General features: G+C 37.2%; 3 protein-coding genes across 3 annotated transcripts; 2 read left to right on the plus strand and 1 right to left on the minus strand.

The window, feature by feature from the left end:
* Nucleotides 1–315: 315 nt before the first annotated feature.
* On the plus strand, nt 316–1207 carry LOC113342950 (major latex protein 15-like). Its single transcript, XM_026587314.1, has 2 exons — nt 316–603; nt 721–1207. Exons 1-2 carry the CDS (start codon nt 402–404, stop codon nt 990–992), a joined length of 474 nt encoding a protein of 157 aa, XP_026443099.1. The 5' UTR covers nt 316–401; the 3' UTR covers nt 993–1207.
* A 19608-nt stretch (nt 1208–20815) lies between these two features.
* LOC113342913 lies at nt 20816–22992 on the minus strand. The gene is made up of 3 exons (XM_026587286.1): nt 22752–22992; nt 22431–22639; nt 20816–20938 (listed from the first exon to the last, which is right to left on the minus strand). Exons 1-3 carry the CDS (start codon nt 22777–22779, stop codon nt 20855–20857), a joined length of 321 nt encoding a protein of 106 aa, XP_026443071.1. The 5' UTR covers nt 22780–22992; the 3' UTR covers nt 20816–20854.
* Nucleotides 22993–23423: 431 nt separating this feature from the next.
* On the plus strand, nt 23424–24315 carry LOC113342951 (major latex protein 15-like). The gene is made up of 2 exons (XM_026587315.1): nt 23424–23711; nt 23829–24315. Exons 1-2 carry the CDS (start codon nt 23510–23512, stop codon nt 24098–24100), a joined length of 474 nt encoding a protein of 157 aa, XP_026443100.1. The 5' UTR covers nt 23424–23509; the 3' UTR covers nt 24101–24315.
* The last annotated feature ends 316 nt before the right edge of the window (nt 24316–24631 follow it).

Genomic DNA, 24631 nt, shown 5'->3' on the forward strand with positions numbered 1-24631 from the left:
GAATGTTTCTATTTATGCTATCTATAATCTGATTGTATAACAGGAGATATTGTCCTTCTGAGGATTTTCATCCACAGATGCAAAAAGAAGAAAATAAGTATGTCGTTCTCGGAGGATTTCATCCACAGAAAAAAAAAAAAAAAAGTACATAAAAGTAGATCAATCTGTACGTGCACCACTGTCTCACATGCATATGTCAATTATAGCTGTGATGTTTTTGACCGGCAGTTTATGATAATCTCACCAGCAGTAGATACTTATGATAGGTAATTGGCCACTAAACAAATGCTTGTTTTTCTATATAAACTAGATCAACTTTCATTGAAATTTATTATCAACTGCTCCAGCAATTATAGTTCTCTACAAACTTCAATATATAGGGCAACAATCATCAACCATCTATGGCGCATCATGGTGTTTCAGGTCTAGTTGGGAAACTTGTAACTGAATTGGAGGTCCATTGCAATGCTGACGCATACTATAAAATCTTTAAGCACCAAGAAGATGTACCAAAGGCAATGCCTCATCTTTACACTGGCGGGAAAGTTATCAGTGGAGATGCAACCCGTTCTGGTTGTATCAAGGAATGGAACTACATTCTTGGTATTTACAGACACAATGTTATTGCAACGATCCCATTTTAAATATTATTAACGTGCTTTGGATTGGTTTAAACTTTGTAATAACTTAACTTTACACTGGTTCCATTTGTGCATGCAGAGGGTAAGGCGCTGATCGCAGTGGAGGAAACAACACATGACGATGAAACAAGGACCTTAACACACCGCATAACTGGAGGAGACTTGACAAAGGATTACAAAAAGTTCGTTAAGATCGTTGAAGTTAATCCAAAGCCTAATGGACATGGAAGCATTGTGACTGTATCCCTTGTGTATGAGAAAATGAACGAGGGTTCTCCAACTCCCTTTAATTATCTACAATTTGTCCATCAGACCATTGTAGGCTTGAATTCTCACATCTGCGCTTCTTAGTAAAATACATCCGAACTTCAGCGTTGGGTTTAAGTATGCACGTACGATCGTCAGTACTTGTTGTTTAATTAGTTGTACTGTACGTTATTCCTGCACACTGCACTATCATGCCTATGTATGTTTGATTAAATAAGACTATGGAACTATGGGATTTATCATATGCGATGATCCTTTTGAATAAATCAAATAAGTCATTTAAAATGTGTTTTTTTTTCTCTTTTCTTTTTGACAATAATATTAATTGTTGCTCTATCATATGTACTCACCTATCTGGTATTTTTTAATCCAGAAAGAATACGCTGCTGATAAGTTCCGTACTCAGACCAAACAAACTTACCGGCATACTACAGTGACGGGCTACTTCATTGGTGACCATTTTCATATTTTGGCTATGTTTAAGGTTATGTCATTACTTAGAACAATGGGGAAACACCTGGGCACAATTAGTATTCAGAGAGTGCACATACTATGTCTAGTATTTTTGAGTTTGCAGTCGCTTCATATTTTCATTCACATCGATGTTTAAATAGTCTCTTTTCTCGACATGCCTTTATTTTTTTATCTTTTTTTTTTTTTTCGGCTTCAATTTTTAATACCTCTGCTTCTAATACCACGATCTAAAAGATTGATATCAATCGATATAAAAAATTTCTACTTTCGAGCTAGGGATTTAAAATTTTAAATGGGCTTGGTGCAGTCGAGATCGACGGGTTTATTAGTTTGGTTGTGCTTTGGAGCGGAACTAGCAACGTCCCGAAGGTGTTTTTCATTGTGACCCAACTAGTGACGAATTTGGTTCATGATCCAAAATCTATTGTTGTGTCTTGAAATTTACCAAGTAATAGAAAATCTAGGTCGAAAATTTGACATGCCAACGAAACTAGCCTTGTGAAAAACTTTGTCCGGTGATCTAAAATTCTGACGCTGAAATCTTAAAATTTCCGTATGACTCAAATTTTATAATGATCCAAAATCTATTGCATGACTGAAATTCATTATTTGACCGAATACACCTTGTGATCCAAAGTTTACCGGTGTGAGACAAAATTTACTTAATTAGTGATCAAAAGTCTAATTGGTAGCCGTGAACCGTGATCCACAGTCTACGGATATGAGCCCAAGCATTTAACATGACCCAAATCCTACTTGATTGGTGGCCCAAAATCTCATGGCTTCTGCTGCACCGCAATTCAAAACCATTATTGTGCCCAAAATTCGCATTGAGATCCTAAATGTGAAAAATACTATAACCCCCTACCGTATGGGTTCAATATATAGATGTCCCATAAAATGGATCTTTCATGGTCAACTACATACTTTAGGAAAATGATATTGCTAGGCTCGAAATATCAAATTCTCTTCAGATCTGGCCCATAATTTTATATAATGTATTTTGATATTGTCAAAACTACCATTTTCTATTTAAAAAAGGGAAATATCAGAAGATATTTTCATTTCTCCATCTTCTTTCTCTCTCATATTTCTCTTTCTCGGTTGCAGAGAAAAACAATTCTAGGGTTTTCTGAGATTCAGTTTCATCTTCTCGTTTTAGATTCTCTACTGCAACAACGATGGAGAAGTTTTAGGTTTTTATTTCACCGTTTTTCATCTTCTCCATCGATTCCTATGTAATCTCAGTTACGAAGATCAGTTGCACCTGTTAGAGAGAAATCATATGGAAGATGAAGAAGAATTATTTGATTCGATTATTAACCAAAGAAGATCAACAAAAGATTCATCTACATAATCAAATCGACCTGCAGATTAGATTCGTCAGGTTTATTTTTCTTTCACTGATTTCACTTTTCATCTGCTTTTTTAGATCTGGAAAAACAATATTAAATCATCCTAGTTTTGATTTGGTTATTTAGGGATTTGAATCAATCCGATTCAACAGATTTAGTTGCCGAGCATCAAATAATCGATGAATTCGAATCAAAAACTTGTGAATCTTAAATTATGGCTTCATCAACTCTTCTCACTCTCCATTCAACTCAGAAGTCTTTTTGAATTGGTTATTGTTTCATCAATTTCATCTTCTTCAAGGTTCTCTTTAGTTGGTGTTTCCTCTACTTTTATTATTTCTCATGTATGTATTGATGTTTTAAACCGTAAGACTTACTTTCTCTGCAGGTTCAACAATGGAATTAAGAAAATCTTCAACACCAGCAGAAATAAAGAAGCTAATAACTCATCATCATTCACAAGTGATTCAAAATCGGATTCTTCTTTTGCTTTCAAAAACTAAAATATTCAAAATCTAATAACTTACCATGGCTTTTGATGGATATTAATATTTTTGAGTTCTAAATATATAATGAATTGCTTATGTTGTTTGGTTATATTGTTGATGTAGTTTTTTAGGTTCAATTTGTTGTTTTCATTATTTTGATTTTGATTTTTTAGGGTTTCTTTTTGATAATGGTGATGGGGAGGTTGAAGAATAAGTGGATAAAACTAAAGGAGAAGGTGGGAAGAAAGAGGATGAACCATATTGAGCGTCTGCTGCTGGTGCTTCTTATATGCGATTGTTTGCTACAAAGTGGTGGTGACAGTCGCCATAGGTAATTAGATGATTTCAGTTCATGCTACAATTAATATACTGATTCAATGTGGAATTGTGGATTACAATTCCACACGAGATGCATGGAAGGCATTACTTGATAGAGATGGAACTATCGCGCAAGAATATGATCAAAAAGCCAGGGTGTCTTTTTGAAAATTTGTCCATAAGTTTCCCTCGGCTATGAATCAGGTTCTTTTGACTAATGACGACTTATACCTATGAGTAGGGTTAGCTTGCACTAGGACTAGTTGACCTAGTTCTTCCCCAATATTTTGAGCATTTGGATGTGGATCTTCTGAGATTTGACGGTGGTAGACGCTTGTTGTGTCAAACATATAATCGGGAAAATGGTACAGTGTTGTTACATTTATGACTGGTTTTCAGTTTATTTACAAGTTACCCAGGGAATATCCGAGTTCAAGCTAACACCTGCTGAGAACCGTGATTACTTTTTGTGAACTCTAACAGTGTACCTCATAGTCTACTAGTACATTATAATCATATGGAGTTTTAAGGATTAAAACTAAACATCCAGCATTGTCTTCTGTGATGTTGATATTGCACACTTTAACTCCTCAGGTGAAATTCAGTTCTGATGCAATCGAAGAAACAAATGTTGTTCAAGAGATCTTGAAGCCAAACCACGCATAAAATTTGTTGGTGTAAGTTAACTGACCTTTTTCGGATGTGTAACTATTAGTTACACATGCTAATTAGATGTGTAACTTCTAGATACACAAGCTAAATGGATGTGTAGATACTAGTTGCACATGCTAATTAGATGTGCAACTTATAGATACACGTTCTAATTGAATAACTAGTTAGTTAGATGTGTAACTACTAGTTTCTGAAGTTGTCATCTAGTATTGTTCCTGCATTTCTTATTCGATATTTAAGATAGAAAAGTGTAGTTGAGCTCAAGGAATTCATGGAGATTCATCATACAACGACGAAGATCTACTCAAGGAACCTTGGAACTTCATCAACAAAAAGGTATGTGGAGACTTGAACTTATCTATCACTCAAAAGTCTATCTCTTCTATCTCCTACTTCTTATGAGACAAAACTCGTATTCTATATAGACTGGATCATACACATTTGATATTTCGAGCCGAGTATATCTCTCCTATCTATATATCGAAATCATGTGTTGGTAAAGCGTTTCTCTTTGATCGGGTTTATCTTCATCTAATGACGAAAGTCATAATGTTTCAATCACTTTGAAAATCGCTTTAACGAGAAATAATGTAACAACTACATAACGTCCTATAAGAAAGTTTCAATGGTTGGAATGAGAGTTTAGGTCTACATAACCAATGATGGATATAAGCATTGTGTGGAAACACATATGTGCATAAGTCCTATTCCTTAATCCGAAGTTTGCGAACTTTGTTGATTGAGAGAAACCGGAGGAATTGGCTTTGCCAAGTCCGCGAACTCAGTTTGCGAACTCAGTCTGCAACCTGATGGAAGTTCTTGTTCCGAGAATTTTTGCTGGGATTCCAAATTCGTTCGTGTATAACAAGTCCGCGAACCTAGTCTGCGAACTGGCGGAAGTCTCCTTGCCGAGATTTTCTGCTGAGTTTGGAAAACTCTGCCGGTTGTCTTAAGTCCGCGAACTCGCTTGCGTACTTGAGTTGGTTATGATCTAAAGATATGCTCAGAACATGAAACTTAAGTTACTAAGGAATGCAGTATGCAAACCGTTGCTATAAAGTTCATGAGCCGATTTAATCGAATCGAATCATCTTTGTTTCAATTGTGTCTTGTGTAGTTAATAAGATCTCATAGCAATTGAACAACTCTTAACTAGTTCATTTGAGTCAATTGAACTAGTTATGGTGAAGAAGCACAAGGTTAATATGAAATGCTCATATGGTTGACCTTTTGGGTTACTATGTTGAACCAACATACACGTACACGTTTGGGCACGGTTTTCACAAACCCAGTAAACATATATCTCAAGTGTGTGTGACAAGCTAAGTTTTCGATCTAACGGTTGAGAAATATTAGCTTGAATCTAAATCGGGTTTTCATCTAACGATGAATATTGATTCCTTTGTAACTAAGGTAAAACCCTGATTTGAAGACTATATATAGGAGACATCTAGCATTGGAAAAAACTAATCCCCACACGTCTGTGTGATACTAGTACGATCGCTAGAGTCGATTCTCATCTAATTAACCTTTTGTTTTCTTCTCTAAAACCAGGTTAACGACTTAAAGACTTCATTGGGATTGTGAAGCCAGACCGATACTACTTTTATCGTAGTTGTGTGATCTGATCTTGCATCTTCTATCGTACGAGTACAATCTATTGATTGTCTTCTATCTCACTGTTTGTGATTTCTCAACATCTGTTTGTGTAGTCAAGAAAGATCGTTGAGAGGTGATTGATTAATCTAGGCTGTTCTTCGGGAATATAAGACCGGATTATCAATTGGTTCCTGTTCACCTTGATTTCATATCTTAAGACGGAACAAAAACCTAGGGTTTTTCTGCGGGAGACAGATTTATCCTTTGATAGACTTTTCTGTGTGAGACAGATTTGTTTATTATCAAGTCTGCGAATTTGGGTTGCGGCAACTCTTGGTTGTGGGTGAGATCAACTAAGGGAATCAAGTGCGCAGTATCCTGCTGGGATCAGAGGCATAGGAGTACAACTGTACCTTGAATTAGTGGGAGACTGATTTGGGTTCAACTATAGTCTAGTCTGAAGTTAGCTTGGAGTAGGCTAGTGTCGGTAGCGGCTTAATACATTGTGTATTCAATCTGGACAAGGTCCCGGGGTTTTTTTGCATTTGCGGTTTCCTCGTTAACAAAACTTCTGGTGTCTGTGTTATTTCTTTTCCGCATTATATTTTTATATAATTGAAATAATACAGGTTGTGCGTTAAAGATCATCAATTGGAAATCCGACCTTTGGTTGTTGATTGATATTGATTGATCCTTGGACATTGGTCTTTGGTACCTTCCAAGTTATCTCTCTTTGATAAAGACTCGCAGATTTCCATTTGCTTGAGTAAAGATCAAATCGAGAGATTGAGATATAAACTCTTTGATATATATTTTTATTGATTGAGTCTAATTGTCTAGTGGATTCTCATAGAAAGTATATTGGAGTTTGTCCACACAAATTGCTAAGCGAAATATTGGGTGGTGTTGTTAGACCCCCGCTTTTTCAATTGGTATCAGATCAGGCAAACACGTTAAAGACCTTATAAGTATGTGTTTGTAGTGATCTGATTATGGACGAGTCTATCTCTAATAACGTACCCGTTCAGACATTACCAGATGATTCTAAAAGCTTGGATTCACCTGAGAGAACTATCACATCTAAGTCAATATCTAAACATTCTCTTGATGTAAAAACTGCTGATTGGGAAACTCTCCTAGAAGAACAGTTGAATGAACTTTCTGATGAAGGTGATTCAGATATTGATAGAGATGTTGATAATGAAGTCTCAGAGTATGTTAAGTTTTTGGATTCATGGAAGATGAAGAAGATTACAACTTCTCATGTCTCACCTCTTCTGACTCCTCTCTGTCGAGAAAACAAGAAATTGAGAAGATGTTACGCAGGTGTTTATTTTTCGAATCGTTCTAATGAATCGATCCTTAAGGATTCTGAGGAAAACCTACGTATGAAGTCACTTGAATGTGATAATCTTTATCAAAAGTACTTTTTGTTGGAAGAGAAACTTGCAGAATCTGAAGCAAGGTTTAACTCTCAGTAAACAAGTTTTGATGACAGAGAAAGCGCTTATCTCGCTCGAGAAAAACGCCTTGAGGCTGATTTAGCTGTTGCTCTTGATAAAATCAAGCTGTTGGAGGATGACTTGAAAAAGTTAAATACTAGTTCAAGAAAATGCTCTTGATAAAATCAAGATGTCGGAGGATGACTTGAAAAAGTTCAATACTAGTTCAAGAAAATTAACCACTATGCTAGGAGCAAGTAAAAATCATCGTGATACACGCGGATTGGGCTATAAGGGAAAAGATGCTCCAAGTATTAGCAAAAAGGTATAATTTGTCAAGGCTAGTGATTCTTCTCAACAAAAGGTTTCCACTGATGGCAAAAGTGAAAAACTTTCACCGGCAGTTAAGGTTCAAAAGAGCAAAGTATATCAACCTCCAAAACCATCACACATGAATCCGGGTAAGAACGTTCCTTATATTTGTCATTATTGTGGAAACAAAGGTCACCTGGAAAGGAGATGTCGCTTTCGTATAAGGAATGAAAAACTTCGTGATATTCTTGTTTGGTGTCAAAAGAAGTTATTAAGCCGGGATCAAATGTTAAGGCTAACACTCTTGACATTACGGGTTGTAAACGTCCAACCTTTAGGCAAAGAAATCAGTGCTGTGATAATCTTAGATTTTCCTATAAACGTCATACGTAGTCTTTTCACAATTGTAATTATTATCGAAAGAATAACTTTGTAAAGACGAAGACAAGATACGATGCTCCCAATTGGAGAAAGACTAACTTGCAAAAGAATAGTCAATCTAATTCTCTTCCGAGAATCTTGAAGATAGTAATGGGAAGAAGGTTCTGGTTGTTCCTAAACGCACTGAGAAGTGGGTACCAAAGAAATCCAATGATGCTTTGAGTGTGAAAAGGAATAATCTTCCAGAAAATTCCATGACTATGGAGAAGGCAGTATCCATGATGTTGAAACTTAACAAGTTTTTTGGGAAAATGGAATTGGATGTGAAAGGTTCTAAATGCTATCTCTTTCATGATAATCCAAAGGTCACTTGTAGTGAGCAAGACATTGTTCACCCCAACGCAACTTGATTGTGTTGTAAGTGCATCCTCACCAAGGAATTCCCTATTATGTATACGGTGAGGGAAGCACGAGAATTGGGACACACAGATGATGTTCGGTAAGGCGGTAGAATTCAATTGGACTTCTCTTAAAAGGTATCTCTATAAACTTGAGCAAGTTTTATGTTTTTATTACTTGTTTGAGTACTTATAATGATCCATGTACCTTGCTTATCGTTCATTTCTACCTAACTTGATCTGTGTTTAAGGTTCTGAAATGTTTAGGTTCATTTCTACATTAGTTCGGGATGTTTGGACTTCATGGTACACATACCAAGTATGCATAACATCATTTAAAACCAAAATCCAGGGGTTTAAGTTCGCAAATCCCGTCTGCATACTGCTTCAGGATACGAAAATTCGTTTGCAAACCCGTATGCATACTTGACGTCGATATTCGGTAAACTTGTTTTGGCCGTAACTTCTTCATCCGAATTCGGATTGACCTCATACTTTTTGTACTCTCTTCATCTTTGGATACTCTTCAAAGTGGAGATGAGAAACCTTGAATTTAGATGATTTAAGATTGGTATTTGTCCTGTCTCTTGTTTTTGAGTATTTTGCTCCGTTTCGTTGCACTTGTTCCACTTCTCTTGAACTTGGGAACTTGGATCCTTGGAGTACTACTCTTCTAAGATAATTTGTATCTTTTACAAGGATGTTGTTGGTGAATCACAAAGAAGGAAGTTCATGAATGGAAAGTAGTACGCAGTGCTATGGAATTCTTGAATGTTCACAATCATCCTTTGTGAACTATGGTGCATAGTCGATATTGACTTTGTATGTTCTTCTTTCTTAAGAAAATATTTTTATACTCCTTTGGTAGCTATTATTGGTGTAAATCCATGCGAAAAAGATTGATTCTACCCTATAAGGACAAATCATCTTGTATGTGCATTACGAGTTTGTCTTGATGCTTAGGAAACTTCTTATGAGAATTTATTCTTGTTTTTGAGAAGGATTACTAGAGTTTGGAATAGAAATTATTGTTATTCACATAGCTATGTCCAACGTTTTCATCTTCATGTTTTTAGATTTATAGGTTTTTAAATTCTAAAAATATTTGGAGGATGATGTTATTGCAGTATTAATCTGTTTGATTTTGAAGTATTGCAATATTTTTATGGGATATATATTGTTTGCATCCGTGAACTTGAAGGTCCCATATGTTGTAAAAAGTAAAGTCGTTCATGAATTGGTATTCGTATTGATGAAAGGACGAATGGACTTTTGACAAATACAAAAGTTATGCATATGCAGTCATTTACTTGATGGAAAATAGGATAAAATCTTTTGTGTGACAAGGATAAAGTCTATTATGTCATTATGTATATAGTGATGGAAAGATAGAATAGATCCTTATATGTATTCCACGGTATTGATCTTCATTGATCCATTCTTTTTGTACTACCGTGAAGGCTCCATTGTGTGTCTTATGTTGAGCACGATACAACTAAGTCAGTTTTTTGGCTTTGTTGGTTGTTCCATAAGATGCTATGTGTTGAGCATTTTGAACTAAATTAATCATCTAGGTTGGTTATTTAATTATTTGCTCCGAAAGTCTTCTTTTGTCGAGCAAATATTTTGACAATTAAATTGATTACTTTCGTGATTAGTTTGGTTGTTTGTATTCCAATTAGATTAATTATGAGTTCTCTTGTAATTAGTCTAGTTGAGTTTTCATATATTCCACAAGTTCTTGCGTTGAGTATATGAACGGCTATACTAACCATGTTCTATTGGTTAATGTAGTCATATATTCCGTAAGGTTTTCCTTATGTTGAGTATGTGAACGATTAAGTTAGTCATTTCCGTATGATTATCTTAGTCGTATCTCCGTAAGTTTACTTATGTTGAGCACAATCAATTACATTGATCACTTTTGTGGTTTGATTTAGTTGCGTATTCCAATTAAATTAATCATGGGTTTACTTGTGATTAATTTGATTGAGTTTTGGATATAGAAAATCATTTTCCTATGATTTTTGGTGTCCAATTAAAAATCCTTCTTTTCTTTCGAAATTAAGGTCGCTCTTGTTTTTCTCTCGGGAACGACATCAAATGGGAGAGAGTTCTTTTGAACTTATGCTTAATGGTAATATCTTGCGGGGCGTGCGGCTGTGGAATTTTATAGGGGTTATTCTGTATCTTAAAACTCCTTGATGAATGCATTTAACTTCGGCTTTATGATTGCATCTAAATTAAGTTGGTATGTATTTTTTTCTCTTAGTCTATGAAACGTCTCTTCTCGGAAATTTCATTAGGATCCCGTTCTTGTACCTTTGCCAATTTTATTGACAAAAGGGGGAGAATTAATGTATAGTTCTACTACATATACATATGGTTTTCGGATCATTGTGTAAGGGGGAGTGGTTTCCATGTGAGATGGACTATTGACTAAGGGGGAGTGATACATATCACCGTAGTATTATTGTTAAAGTCGTGATGCAATTGGACTTTGATGTTACATAATAATACTATGTCACTGTATAATGATGATCGAGAATCTCGATTTCTCTCATTGTTATAGCTACAAATCTTCAACAACGGCGATGCTAAACTTACAACCTTTGGGATCATTGGAGTACTTGGAAGGACGAAGATTTCAGGGAACGTCGAAGATTAGACTATGGAATAGGAGCCACTAAAGTTTATTTTTTTTGTATTCCATATGTATTAATAGTTTCGTCACTAAAATTGATAAAGGGGGAGATTTTTAGAGCATTGCTCGGTCGACCTCGCATGCGTTGCTATATCAAGCATGTTTGTCAATGTTAGTGATCAAAACTATGAGTCTTGATTTCTAGCCTATATATCTAAGTCTCAGACTAGGATAGAAAAGTGTAGTTGAGCTCAAGGACTTCATGGGGATTCATCATACAACGTCGAAGATCTACTCAAGGAACCGTGGAACTTCATCAACAAAAAGGTATGTGGAGACTTGAACTTATCTACCACTCAAAAGTCTATCTCTTCTATCTCCTACTTCTTATGAGACAAAAGTCGTAAGCTATATAGACTGGATCATACACATTTGATATTTCGATCCGAGTATATCTCGCCTATCTATATCTCGAAATCATGTGTTGCTAAAGCGTTTCGCTTTGATCGGGTTTATCTTCACCTAATGACGAAAGTCATAATGTTTCAATCACTTTGAAAATCGCTTTGACGAGAAATAGTGTAACAACTATATAACATCCTCTAAGAATGTTTCAATGGTTGGAATGAGAGTTTAGGTCTACATAACCAATGATGGATATAAGCATTGTGTGGAAACACATATGTGTATAAGTCCCATTCCTTAATCCGAACTTTGGGAACTTTGTTGATTGAGAGAAACCGGAGGAATTGGCTTTGCAAAGTCTGCGAACTGACGGAAGTTCTTGTTCCAAGAATTTCTGCTGGGATTCCAAATTCGTTCGTGTAGTACAAGTCCGCGAACCTAGTCCGCGAACTGGCGGAAGTCTCCTTGACGAGATTTTCTGCTGAGTTTGGAAAACTCTGCCGGTTGTCTTAAGTCCGCGAACTTGCTTGTGTACTTGAGTTGGTTATGATCTAAAGACGTGCTCTGAACATGAAACTTAAATTACTAAGGAATGCAATATGCAAATCGTGGCTATAAAGTTCATGAGCCGATTCAATCGAATCGAATCATCTTTGTTTCAATTGTGTATTGTGTAGTTACATAAGATCCCATAGAAATTGAACAACTCTCTAACTAGTTCATTTGAGTCAATTGAACTAGTTATGGTGAAGAAGAACAAGGTTAATATGAAATGCTCATATGATTGACCTTTTGGGTTACTATGTTGAACCAACATACACGTACATGTTTGGGCACGGTTTTCACAAACCCGGTAAACGTATATCTCAAGTGTGTGTGACAAGCTAAGTTTTCGATCTAACGGTTGAGAAATATTAGCTTGAATCTAAATCAAGTTTTCATCTAACGGTGAATATTGATTGCTTTGTAATTAAGGCAAAACCCTGATTTGAAGACTATATATAGGAGACATCTAGCATTGGGAAAAACTAATCCCCACACGTCTGTATGATACCAGTGCGCTCGCTAGAGTCGATTCTCCTCTGACCTTTGGTTTTCTTCTCTTGGTATACTCAATTGGAGCACTACTTGTAGCCTCTTATATAACGCTACTTATCTGCTAGATGTGACTGGATTTCCTCTTAACAGGCAAAAGCTTATGTAAAAGCAAATGAGACATTTCACGCCTATTCAATTGCAGCCTTTTTCAATTTAATTATGACAGGAGAGAAACGTCCGGTAATGTATAGTCTCCCCATGATTATGGCGGAAATATAATCATCTCATATACAAAAACAAGTTCGCAGAGTATTATCCAATTAAATCGAGGACATATACTCGTAATAACATCTGGATTTTAACAATACTGGTTGGACCGTAGATAATGACTTTAAAAGCCATAAAAGAAATGTCCAAATAAATAAATAAAATTGTAGTATACTTGACGTGCAAATTTAAAAACAACCATGCATTCGTTGGTTAGAGCAAGAAATATATAAATCTCCAATGACCTATAAGGCCGACGAGATATTTATTCACCTAAGAATGAAATTATAGGCACTTTATTTCATTTAAAGAAATTAATATCAAGATCAATATAGTCACTACAAGGACTAATTAATGATTTAGGCTAACAAGTCGGGTGCGCACCCATTGATCTTTTGTGTCCTATTGTATTTCAACATCAAGTTGAATAGTCTTAGTTTAGGAGATTAGTATTATGAAGAAGAAAAATTTGCTCAATTCCGTTAGGAATGCAACAATTGGTGTTGGAAATTGTGAATAATATGCTAACGACATCTCATCACCCGTCTAGGATTTATAGAGAAACCAATTTCAATTGGCATATATGATTCTTTTGTAAAAATAAATAAATAAATAAATAAATAAAGATATCATTGTCGATATCGATTTTGGAGAAAAAAGTAAAATAAAAATACATCCATTATTGGTTGAAAATGGCAATAAATTTAGAGAATATGCCAATTTATTTTCTCACATCATATAAGAATGACGGAAAAAAATTAATACCTATTTGTTTATATGGTACTGTGTGGGTAAAATACCCGATGACCACGTGTCAACATCTCGAGGGATGAATACATGATGAGATGATAAGGTAGGAACACCGAATCATTCTCTAAAAAGGAGGATTTGTCTCAGTCGAGGCAACTGCACATGCGCCACATGAATGACGCGTGTAGGTAAAGGTCTAATCCGCTCATACGGTCAAGTCTAAAAAGCAAGACCGCATTTAATGAAGGATAAGAACAGGACAGGGGTAGTTGCACATCGTGACGGAAGACTCGGACGATTTATACTACGACCCCGAGGCGATAGAGCGCGAGGTTCTCCACAGAAGGACAACACGATCTAGGGGAGAGCGAGATAACTCGGAGGGAGAACCAAGCAAGCCATCACGAGGGATAGTATAGAACCAGCCCGAGGGAACCAGCACGATGGAAGACAGCTCACCCAACTCGGACGATCAAGCCATCACGAGTTTATTTAGACTATAAATACCAGTCCATGCACAAGGAGATGGACAACTTATGTAACATTAGATGGTCTTTCTACATAGAATTCCAGAGAGAGATCTAGATATAGAGAAAAGCGAGGAATCTAGAAGATATATGTAATACTTTCAAGGGTAAGACCTTATAATCAATAAGAAAACATCTTCTTCTCAGTGGACGTAGGTCTTCAAGGCCGAACCACGTTATATGCTTGTGTCAATCTTTACATTTCATGCTATTTACATCTTGTTCATATTGAATCTTGTATGTTTAAGTAGTTTGTAGTCTTTAATTTCACTTGGATATAGTAGTCAGAAAAGATGCAACTACATTTTGGCGCTAGAAACAGGGAGGTACGAAGATCTAATCTACCTCCCTAACAACAACACTATATTGTTTTTCATAATCTCTGTAAGAGAAGTGTTTTCACACTACAACGCAGATTTCTGTTGATATGAATGAGTTGAGCTCGGACTCAAAAATGATCTTCACGATCTAAGAAGTCTAGTAGAACCTCAAAATCAACAGATCTACAATTTTCTGCCGTTTTCTTTAAGATTTCTTATTATTTTCAAGTTTTTTAAGCCTTCCTCAAGTAGCTCAGGAGAGTTGCAGATCGAAGCAAATATGGAGCTTCAAACGCTTCGACGCTCAAACGATCTCTACCATGAAAGAGATGGGAAGATATGCTAGTCAGTAAGCTACATAAGGAAGAAATCACCTTATGAGAGTTTAAAACACAAATTTTTCATGATGTTCATCATCAAACTCAACATAGTCTCCGATCTCCTTCTTAAAAGTCTAAGTTTAAGTCAAGGGGGGGGGGGGGAGTTAATGAGTATATAATCATTCATCAAGCTCAAAGTTTCTTTGAAATCAAAAGTTAAAATATGATGAGGTATATTTCTTAGAATAGGAAAACGTACTCAATCGTCATAATTAGATTCTTTCCCTATAAGGGTATGGTGTGTTGAAGGAGATATTACCTCGAAAAAAGGGGACACCTTCTTCTCCATCACCAACACCTCATGCAAAGAGGGAATGTTTTAACATTTTCACATGTCTCCAAAACTTACTGCAAAGTCTTCCTGTACTAAACTGTCCAGTCTGAACTATGGCTTAGTAATTGCACGTGACCTGCAAACTTAGGGTCCCACTTTTCTGAAGAAAAGACAAATTAAGTATTATTGCATATGTTGCAGGGAAGGTAATGGTTACACGAAGATCTTCTCGCGTGAGCCAAGGTGAAAATGGTGGAGCCAAAATAGAAGGACTCGACGATATGGAGCCAGGAGAATCTCCGGTCCCAGGCGAGGGACAACCCGATGAACAGTATCGGGAAGGACTAACTGACAATTCTAGCTCCGAAGGCGAGGGAAACCCCTTCGAGAAGCATGATGACATCTATCTTACTCAACCAGGACGGTTGAATCGCTTGCCAAGGCAAGTATTAAACACTGAGGTCAAGAAGGGCAACCCTTCGGATCTCGCCGATGCTAATACTGCCATAGCAACCATCCTGAAATCCCAAGAAGCTCAGGGTGAGAAAATGGTAAAACTCGAAAGGCGTAACAGGAGGCTAGAACGAAGGAACCGCCGGCTAAAATGCAAGGTGAAGAAGAAGGTGCCACTCACCACTATCGACGAAACCCCATAGGAGGAAAGTCCCTTTGAACATCTACATGATGACGAACGTATTAACATCCCTGACACCTCCAACGAGGGGACATCGGATAGGTTTTCTAAGGGAAGCATAGGTGTGCTCGACCACGAGGATGGTCTATCCGAGGGGTCATCAGATATTGATCCCAAACACATAAGGGAGAAAAATAAAATCGATGAAGTTAATGTCGAGACCGAGAATATCGCATCCACAAACCCAAGACGAGGGGAGAATTCGAGGTCAACTCGTTTTGTTTCATTCGTTCAACAGTCGGACGATGACTCAGGGCGATCTAGGCATCACCACTATGAACCATCTTTCTCGCCCGAGAGAGCTCTGAGAAGAAGAAATAAGGAAGAAACGAGGTGGAACGACGACGAGCTGCAAGCCCGAGTCGACCGGCTAGAGACAATGTACAAAGAGGCCACCGGGAGGCAGGAAAACAAGAAATTAGCAGTAGTCATGCTAGAGTCAGGACAATCACCCTTATCTGAAAATCTACTAAGATTGTCATTTCCAAGGAAATGCTCTTTACCGACGTTCACGTCCCCATTTACCGGAGCAGGAGATGCAATTGAGCACCATAGAACCTATCGCATGACACTGACCCAATGGGACCATTATGATGTGGTGTTATGTAAATTCTTCCCTGCTAGTCTAAGGGATGAAGCCCTACTATGGTAAAATAATCTTCCTAAGGGCTCAGTCAAATCGTTTGCTCACCTATCCGAGATGTTCTTAGAAACATACATTCACAACAGTCGAATCCGACCCGAAGTTGATGCACTGTTCCAAATTTCGAGAGGACCAAACGAGTCGCTCCGTTCCCTGGTAACACGATGGAGAAAGTTATGTGCCGAGATTGGAAAGGTCCCTGAGGAATATGCAATCTTGGGTTTTGAAAACAGTCTTAGAAAGACAGACCCTCTCTTTGACCGCATGTATGATGCCATGCCAAAGAATCTGGGTAAATTAAGAGAAGTCCAAGAGGACTACATAGCCTTGGAAAAACTCCAGGACGGAACCTATGACAATATGGCAAAAGGAACTAGTAGAGGTGCAAATGTGGTAGAGCCACAGAACCCTCCAGTGCCAGCCCAAGGAGCGGGGCGATCCAACAATGGATCAACCCAGTTTGATAAACATCGAACTGGAGGATGGAAAGGTCAAGAACAAACCCAACAAAAGAATGGAAAATTCGTAGACCCAGTTTATACAAAACTAAACACCCCAATATCCGATATCCTCAAGAAGATCGACGGACAACATACGATCACCTACCCATGGAAAAGGGTCAGCAACCAGAACGAACTAAAAACATGATTGATTTCTGTGAGTTCCACCAATTTCACAGCCACACGACAGACTCGTGTAGGGACTTTAAAGAAGGTACTGCAAGATATGATCAACGAGGGAAAGCTCCAAGAATACATTGCACAACCAACAGTCCCACCAACAACCGGGGAACCCATACATCGTGTGGAAATTCCTCGTGAGGCGCAATACTTAGGTTGTAACACCATATCACACTCGGCGATTACTTCCCCTGCACGAGAAGGAATCATCACGGGGCGACTCCACAAGCGCAACTTCAAAGGCGATGAAGTTTTCAGCGTGGCTAAAGAACCCCCAATAGAGGAGTGGATGAAACTCCATATAAGCTTTTCAGCCTCGGAGGCACTAGAAGAAGGATACAGCCACAACGATCCTCTAGTGGTCACGATGGCCATTGCACTCTTCGAACATGAGGACGAGGAAGCAAAAAACAAAGCACTACCATGGGAAATGCCCAAAATCCTAATTGATTGTTGCAGCTCTGTGGAGATATTGTTTTATGAAACATTCAAACAAATGGGCCTCAAAGACGAATGCCTCATACCCTCTACTTACAACATATTTGGCTTTAACTGGTCATCGAATCTTCCAAGAGGGGAGATAACATTAGAAATCCGTGTGGGAAGAATCTTTACCATAACCACTTTTTGTGTGGTAGATGTGCCATCACCCTACACAGCTATTGTCGGACGATCCTGGGTCCATGGAATCAAGGGAGTGGACTCCACTTACCATCAAAGGCTAAGATTCCCAACACCTGACGGAGTAGCAGAAATCATTGGAGACTCTGGCGAGGCAAAATATTGCTACAAGATGGAGGTCCAAAACGGCGAGAATAACATAAACTCCCCAAAAGCACAAGCAAGGAGAGCTAGAGGCATCGATAATTCAATTGAAGCCCATGACTACATGGCAATAAACGATGCACCAAGACACTTGTCTAACACTCTAGCCTCGTGCAACACCATAACCTCTGGACCGACTACATGGACCTTATAGCAATTACAGAACCTTCCCAAGGAGAGAGAAGTCATACCTCGTACTCACACCAAGATCGAAAGTACTATTAAGAACAAAGCAGCCTATACCGGCACCCATACATCGTGTGGAAATTCCTCGTGAGCGCAATACTTAGGTTTTAACACCATATCACACTCGGCGATTACTGCCCCTGCACGAGAAGGAATCATCACGGGGCGACTCCACAAGCGCAACTTCAAAGGCGATGAAGTTTTCAGCGTGGCTAAAGAACCCCCAATAGAGGAGTGGATGAAACTCCGTATAAGCTTTTCAGCCTCGGAGGCACCAGAAGAAGGATACATCCACAACGATCCTCTAGTGGTCACGATGGCCATTGCACTCCCCGAACATGAGAACGAGGAAGCAAAAAACAAAGCACTACCATGGGCAATGCCCAAAATACTAATTGATTGTGGCAGCTCTGTGGAGATATTGTTCTATGAAACATTCAAACAAATGGGCCTCAAAGACGAATGCCTCATACCCTCTACTTACAACATATTTGGCTTTAACGGGTCATCGAATCGTCCAAGAGGGGAGATAACATTAGAAATCCGTGTGGGAAGAATCTTTACCATAACCACTTTTTGTGTGGTAGATGTGCCATCACCCTAAACGGCCATTGTCGGACGATCCTGGGTCCATGGAATCAAGGGAGTGGACTCCACTTACCATCAAAGGCTAAGATTCCCAACACCTGACGGAGTAGCAGAAATCATTGGAGACTCTGGCGAGGCAAAATATTGCTACAAGATGGAGGTCCAAAACGGCGAGAATAACATAAACTCCCCAAAAGCACAAGCAAGGAGAGCTAGAGGCATCGATAATTCAATTGAAGCCCATGACTACATGGCAATAAACGACGCACCAAGACACTTGTCTAACACTCTAGCCTCGTGCAACACCATAACCTCTGGAACGACTACATGGCCCTTATAACAATTACAGAACCTTCCCAAGGAGGGTGAAGTCATACCTCGTACTAACACCAATATCGAAAGTACTATTAAGAACAAAGCAGCCTATATCGGCACCCAAAAAACCTTGGAGGATTCCCTCTACGACAGCTCACAGAAATTTGCTGGTATGGATACTGCACCTACATGAGCCCTACTATCTTTCCTAGATAGTTACTCAGGTTACAACCACTGCATTAGGAAGGCTAGCATGCAACATCATTTTCGACCAAGAACATACCTTGAACAAACAAGGATGACCATCCCAGAAGTCTCTACACTAAACCCCTGGGGACTCATCAAGAAGGCAACAAAGGCTCCCAAGCCCAATCAGGCTATGGAAAAATAGCCAATTAACAAAAAACTTCACTTGACAAGTTGGGATGCAGACAAATCCCAACCGATATCGAAAGCTAATGAGAAGCATTATCAGACCCACATTATATCTCTTGCTAAGATTATCACACGCCCCATGAAGGCTGATGTTTAAAAGGTTCATATTTGAGGTTAGGGTCGTAGGCCCATACTTGTAAGAAGGTCATCAAACCTCCCTCGAAATGTACTAAGGGTTCACACCCTCTTTTGAAATTAATAAAACTACTCATATTGTGTAATACTTGTCTGCATGTAGATTCTTTTTTTTTTTTTAGATTATATCATCTTTATTACATATGTATATTTTTCCTTTACTCCGTATATGCATTTAGACTAATCATATCATATCTGCACTTCTAACAAACACACCAAACAGATGAATCCATCAACAACTATGGCAGGGTGCTGGCCACACCCCTCATCCTACAAAACGATACGGGTAAAACAACCCTCAGTTACCTTACACGGACTACAGACCTAAGGTAACATAGTCACGATCATGATATCAGACGATGCCCTGTTCTGACAGGAGATGCCCAGCTTTGACATATCTACTTCACGCCAAAGTAAGAATTGCTCAACGAAGCTATCACCCTTGAGAGCACGCTTCAACAGATACCTCAAGGAACAAATGCCCCAACAACGGGCGCTACACAAAATAAATAAAGGCTAAACGAAAGTTGCTACAATCTAGGTCCAACACCATAAGAGATAGCATATCCATATAAGGAACTGATCACTCCTCGGATATGTTACCTAAGGTTGGACCAACAACGTACAGTCAAAACTCTTTCATAGTCAGATCATGATAAACTATCATATGATCAAAGAAAGGCAGTCGCCATATAACAATGTTAATAACAGTTAGCAACAAAGTTAAAGTGCCTCCCACATACGAGGACTTACCACAAAATAGTAAAGTTATGTCTCCCACAACTGAGGACTTTCCAGTAGCGGTGAAAATGTTTCCACAAAGGGGAAACTAAACCTATAAACTTATGTTCAAACATAAGAAACCAAAAGAAGGAAGCCAAAACAAGAGATTCCGCCAAGAGATAGGCAAGCTCAGGCCTGTCCGCCAAGAGATAGGAAACCTATAAACTTACATCGACGAAAAGGAAAAATAATATGCCGCATTAGTTATCGCATATGGAAAATTCATTTCTTGTTGAGGATGGTTTCTTGAGAAACCAATTATAATTAAATCACACTATCTTCGACGAATGGACGAAAATACCAAAGTTAATTGGCCGTAGGTTTTTCAACCATGCATTTAATTGATCACCGTATAGGTAATCAAATTGCGATAACACCAATTTTGATGACTACAGTTTCATTAGGGGAATAAAAACTGGACTTTATTTTTCTTTCCATATGAAAAATATTAGAGAATGAAGGAAATCGAACTTTTCGACAAAGTTGATCACTAGTTTATGATATATAACGTATACGTGTTGCTTGAAAATTGAAATAAAAATTACCAAGCATAAATGTCATCAACTATTTAAATCAATAATACACAATAAATACACAAGTTACCATGAATCACGTAGGTTAAGATTTGTTGGTGGCCGACGAGATACTGATCAAGGTGGTGGGCGGGTCACTCCATCCATATGAGTATTGCGTAAGATGGATCTAATCCTCCAATAGCATGCAAAAATCAAAACAGATGTTAATATCAGAATACATCATCTAATGATTATAAGATAAAACAACGCATCCAAAATTTTTTTTAAATAATAAAACAGCACAAGAGATAAACCCACTCATAAACGGATATGTAAAAAGTAGGGTATGACATTCGGTGTAGTTGTTATATCTTACGATTTTGACTATTAAATCAAATCAAACAGATTGCTAAGATATTTATACCCAACTAGAAAAAATTAGTACACATGAAAATAAACCTAACTAAAAGAAATTAGGGTTTATATTTAGTAAAACAAACAAAGATGACCGATTATATTTTGGAAAAATAAATAAATAAATTTAATCGGTCGCAGAAATTTCGCTTAGTGATTAGAGTTACGTGTGTGATAGCGTGTTATAAAATAGAAGGCAGACAACATGAGATACAAAATAGAGGAGAGGAAGAGAGAGAGAGAGATTTCTTATTCATGTGTGTATAGAATACCATGTTTAAGCCTCTATTTATATAGATAGAAGACTTGGTATCCAAGATATGTAAACCCTAAGGCCTAGTTTGGTATTGCTGCGGCTTTTGCAAAAGCACTTTTTTGTTGTGCGTTGCTGTGCTATGCTGTGAGAAAAAAGCAGTTAGACGTTTGGTAAAATATTAATTAAAGTTAAAGTTGATTAACAAAAGCAATCAAAGTGTGTTTGGTAAAATATCATATTCAACCATTGTTGTTGTAGCAAATGACAAAAACAAACATATATCTGAAAATAATTTTGTTTCAATTTTATTAGGTTTAAAATAATTAAATTTTTACTATTAAATATAAACATATGTAATATTAAATTTACTTAACCACTTTTTTAATATAAATATATATATATATATATATATATATATATAATTTTCAAACAAAAGATCAAACTAAAATTAAGTAATTATTTAATATTATATCAACTGTGCTATTAAACAAATATTTTATAATTTAATATTTGTTATTATTTTTATTTTTGAAAAACTAAATGAAATCGTATCTTAAAATAATTTGAAAATAAAATATAATAATATTTAAAGAATAAAATATAAGAAATAAAAATTGGTTGTATATATATTTAAGGGTATTTTTTGTCATTTACAAAATAGAATAGGGACAAAAAGAATAAATTAAACATTAAATTTTGGTGGGACCAAAGCTTATGCTTTTCCTAGCTTTTAAAAATTGAGGAATTTGGGAAGTGTTTTGGGTAAAAAGCACTTTGATTTTTTTTTACCAAACACTAATTTCAAAAATTATTTTTTTTTGAATAAGGAATGTTTATATTAAAGAAGAATATTTACAAAATGTATAAAGAGAAAGCCAGGGAATAGTTCTACAAATCACATATGAAGAACTGATTCCCAATGAAACAAAACTTGAGTTACAATAAAATCTTTGAATACATCCCTATCAAAAAATCAAAGCACCATATTCTGCTTAATTAGCATAATCACCTCATCTGCATCTTTACCTCTTCCCCCAAAAGCCCTGTTATTTCTTTCTTTCCAAAGTTGCCAATGCACTGCATATATTACCTTCCACCAGACTTGTTTACACCTTCCTTTCAAATTATTCATTCTCCAAGCTTCAAAATTCTTCTTAACAGTGTCAGGGAAAACCCAAGAGATCTGAAATGCCTTCATGAAATAAAACCAAACCTTAACTGCAAAAGGACATCTGAGCATAAGATGATCTGAAAGTGCTTTTGGAAAAATTTCAAAAATAATTAACATATATAGGTTTTGAAAGTTCTTTTGGAAAAATAAAAACATTACCAAACCCAGTCTTAGACACGAAGGGCATCTTAGTAATAAACTCGGTTTATAACAGATTTTTTTTTTTTTTTTTCGCCCGGAGTTTGTGACGGACAAAGATACTAATTCTCATCCCTCATGGACTCCTCCCTTCCGTCGTCGTCCCATAAAAGAAAAACACTAGGAATTCCAATCTCTTTTGCTAGCAGCGAACTGGATTGAGCTCCCATCTCTAATAAGAATTCTGATTTGGAATATAATGATCTCATTCTCCATAGGGGGGCTAACGCAGACGAGTTCAATGGCAGTACGCACTACAGCTTGTGCATCACCTTGGATAATGATATTCTTACCAGCCAGTCTTTGTACGGAGCTCCAGAATGTTTCTATTTATGCTATCTATAATCTGATTGTATAACAGGAGATATTGTCCTTCTGAGGATTTTCATCCACAGATGCAAAAAGAAGAAAATAAGTATGTCGTTCTCGGAGGATTTCATCCACAGAAAAAAAAAAAAAAAAGTACATAAAAGTAGATCAATCTGTACGTGCACCACTGTCTCACATGCATATGTCAATTATAGCTGTGATGTTTTTGACCGGCAGTTTATGATAATCTCACCAGCAGTAGATACTTATGATAGGTAATTGGCCACTAAACAAATGCTTGTTTTTCTATATAAACTAGATCAACTTTCATTGAAATTTATTATCAACTGCTCCAGCAATTATAGTTCTCTACAAACTTCAATATATAGGGCAACAATCATCAACCATCTATGGCGCATCATGGTGTTTCAGGTCTAGTTGGGAAACTTGTAACTGAATTGGAGGTCCATTGCAATGCTGACGCATACTATAAAATCTTTAAGCACCAAGAAGATGTACCAAAGGCAATGCCTCATCTTTACACTGGCGGGAAAGTTATCAGTGGAGATGCAACCCGTTCTGGTTGTATCAAGGAATGGAACTACATTCTTGGTATTTACAGACACAATGTTATTGCAACGATCCCATTTTAAATATTATTAACGTGCTTTGGATTGGTTTAAACTTTGTAATAACTTAACTTTACACTGGTTCCATTTGTGCATGCAGAGGGTAAGGCGCTGATCGCAGTGGAGGAAACAACACATGACGATGAAACAAGGACCTTAACACACCGCATAACTGGAGGAGACTTGACAAAGGATTACAAAAAGTTCGTTAAGATCGTTGAAGTTAATCCAAAGCCTAATGGACATGGAAGCATTGTGACTGTATCCCTTGTGTATGAGAAAATGAACGAGGGTTCTCCAACTCCCTTTAATTATCTACAATTTGTCCATCAGACCATTGTAGGCTTGAATTCTCACATCTGCGCTTCTTAGTAAAATACATCCGAACTTCAGCGTTGGGTTTAAGTATGCACGTACGATCGTCAGTACTTGTTGTTTAATTAGTTGTACTGTACGTTATTCCTGCACACTGCACTATCATGCCTATGTATGTTTGATTAAATAAGACTATGGAACTATGGGATTTATCATATGCGATGATCCTTTTGAATAAATCAAATAAGTCATTTAAAATGTGTTTTTTTTTCTCTTTTCTTTTTGACAATAATATTAATTGTTGCTCTATCATATGTACTCACCTATCTGGTATTTTTTAATCCAGAAAGAATACGCTGCTGATAAGTTCCGTATTCAGGCCAAACAAACTTACCGGCATACTACAGTGACGGGCTACTTCATTGGTGACCATTTTCATATTTTGGCTATGTTTAAGGTTATGTCATTACTTAGAACAATGGGGAAACACCTGGGCACAATTAGTATTCAGAGAGTGCACATACTATGTCTAGTATTTTTGAGTTTGCAGTCGCTTCATATTTTCATTCACATCGATGTTTAAATAGT

This window comes from Papaver somniferum, unplaced genomic scaffold (genome assembly GCF_003573695.1).
Source record: "Papaver somniferum cultivar HN1 unplaced genomic scaffold, ASM357369v1 unplaced-scaffold_5, whole genome shotgun sequence".
NCBI classification, from domain to species: Eukaryota; Viridiplantae; Streptophyta; class Magnoliopsida; order Ranunculales; family Papaveraceae; genus Papaver; species Papaver somniferum.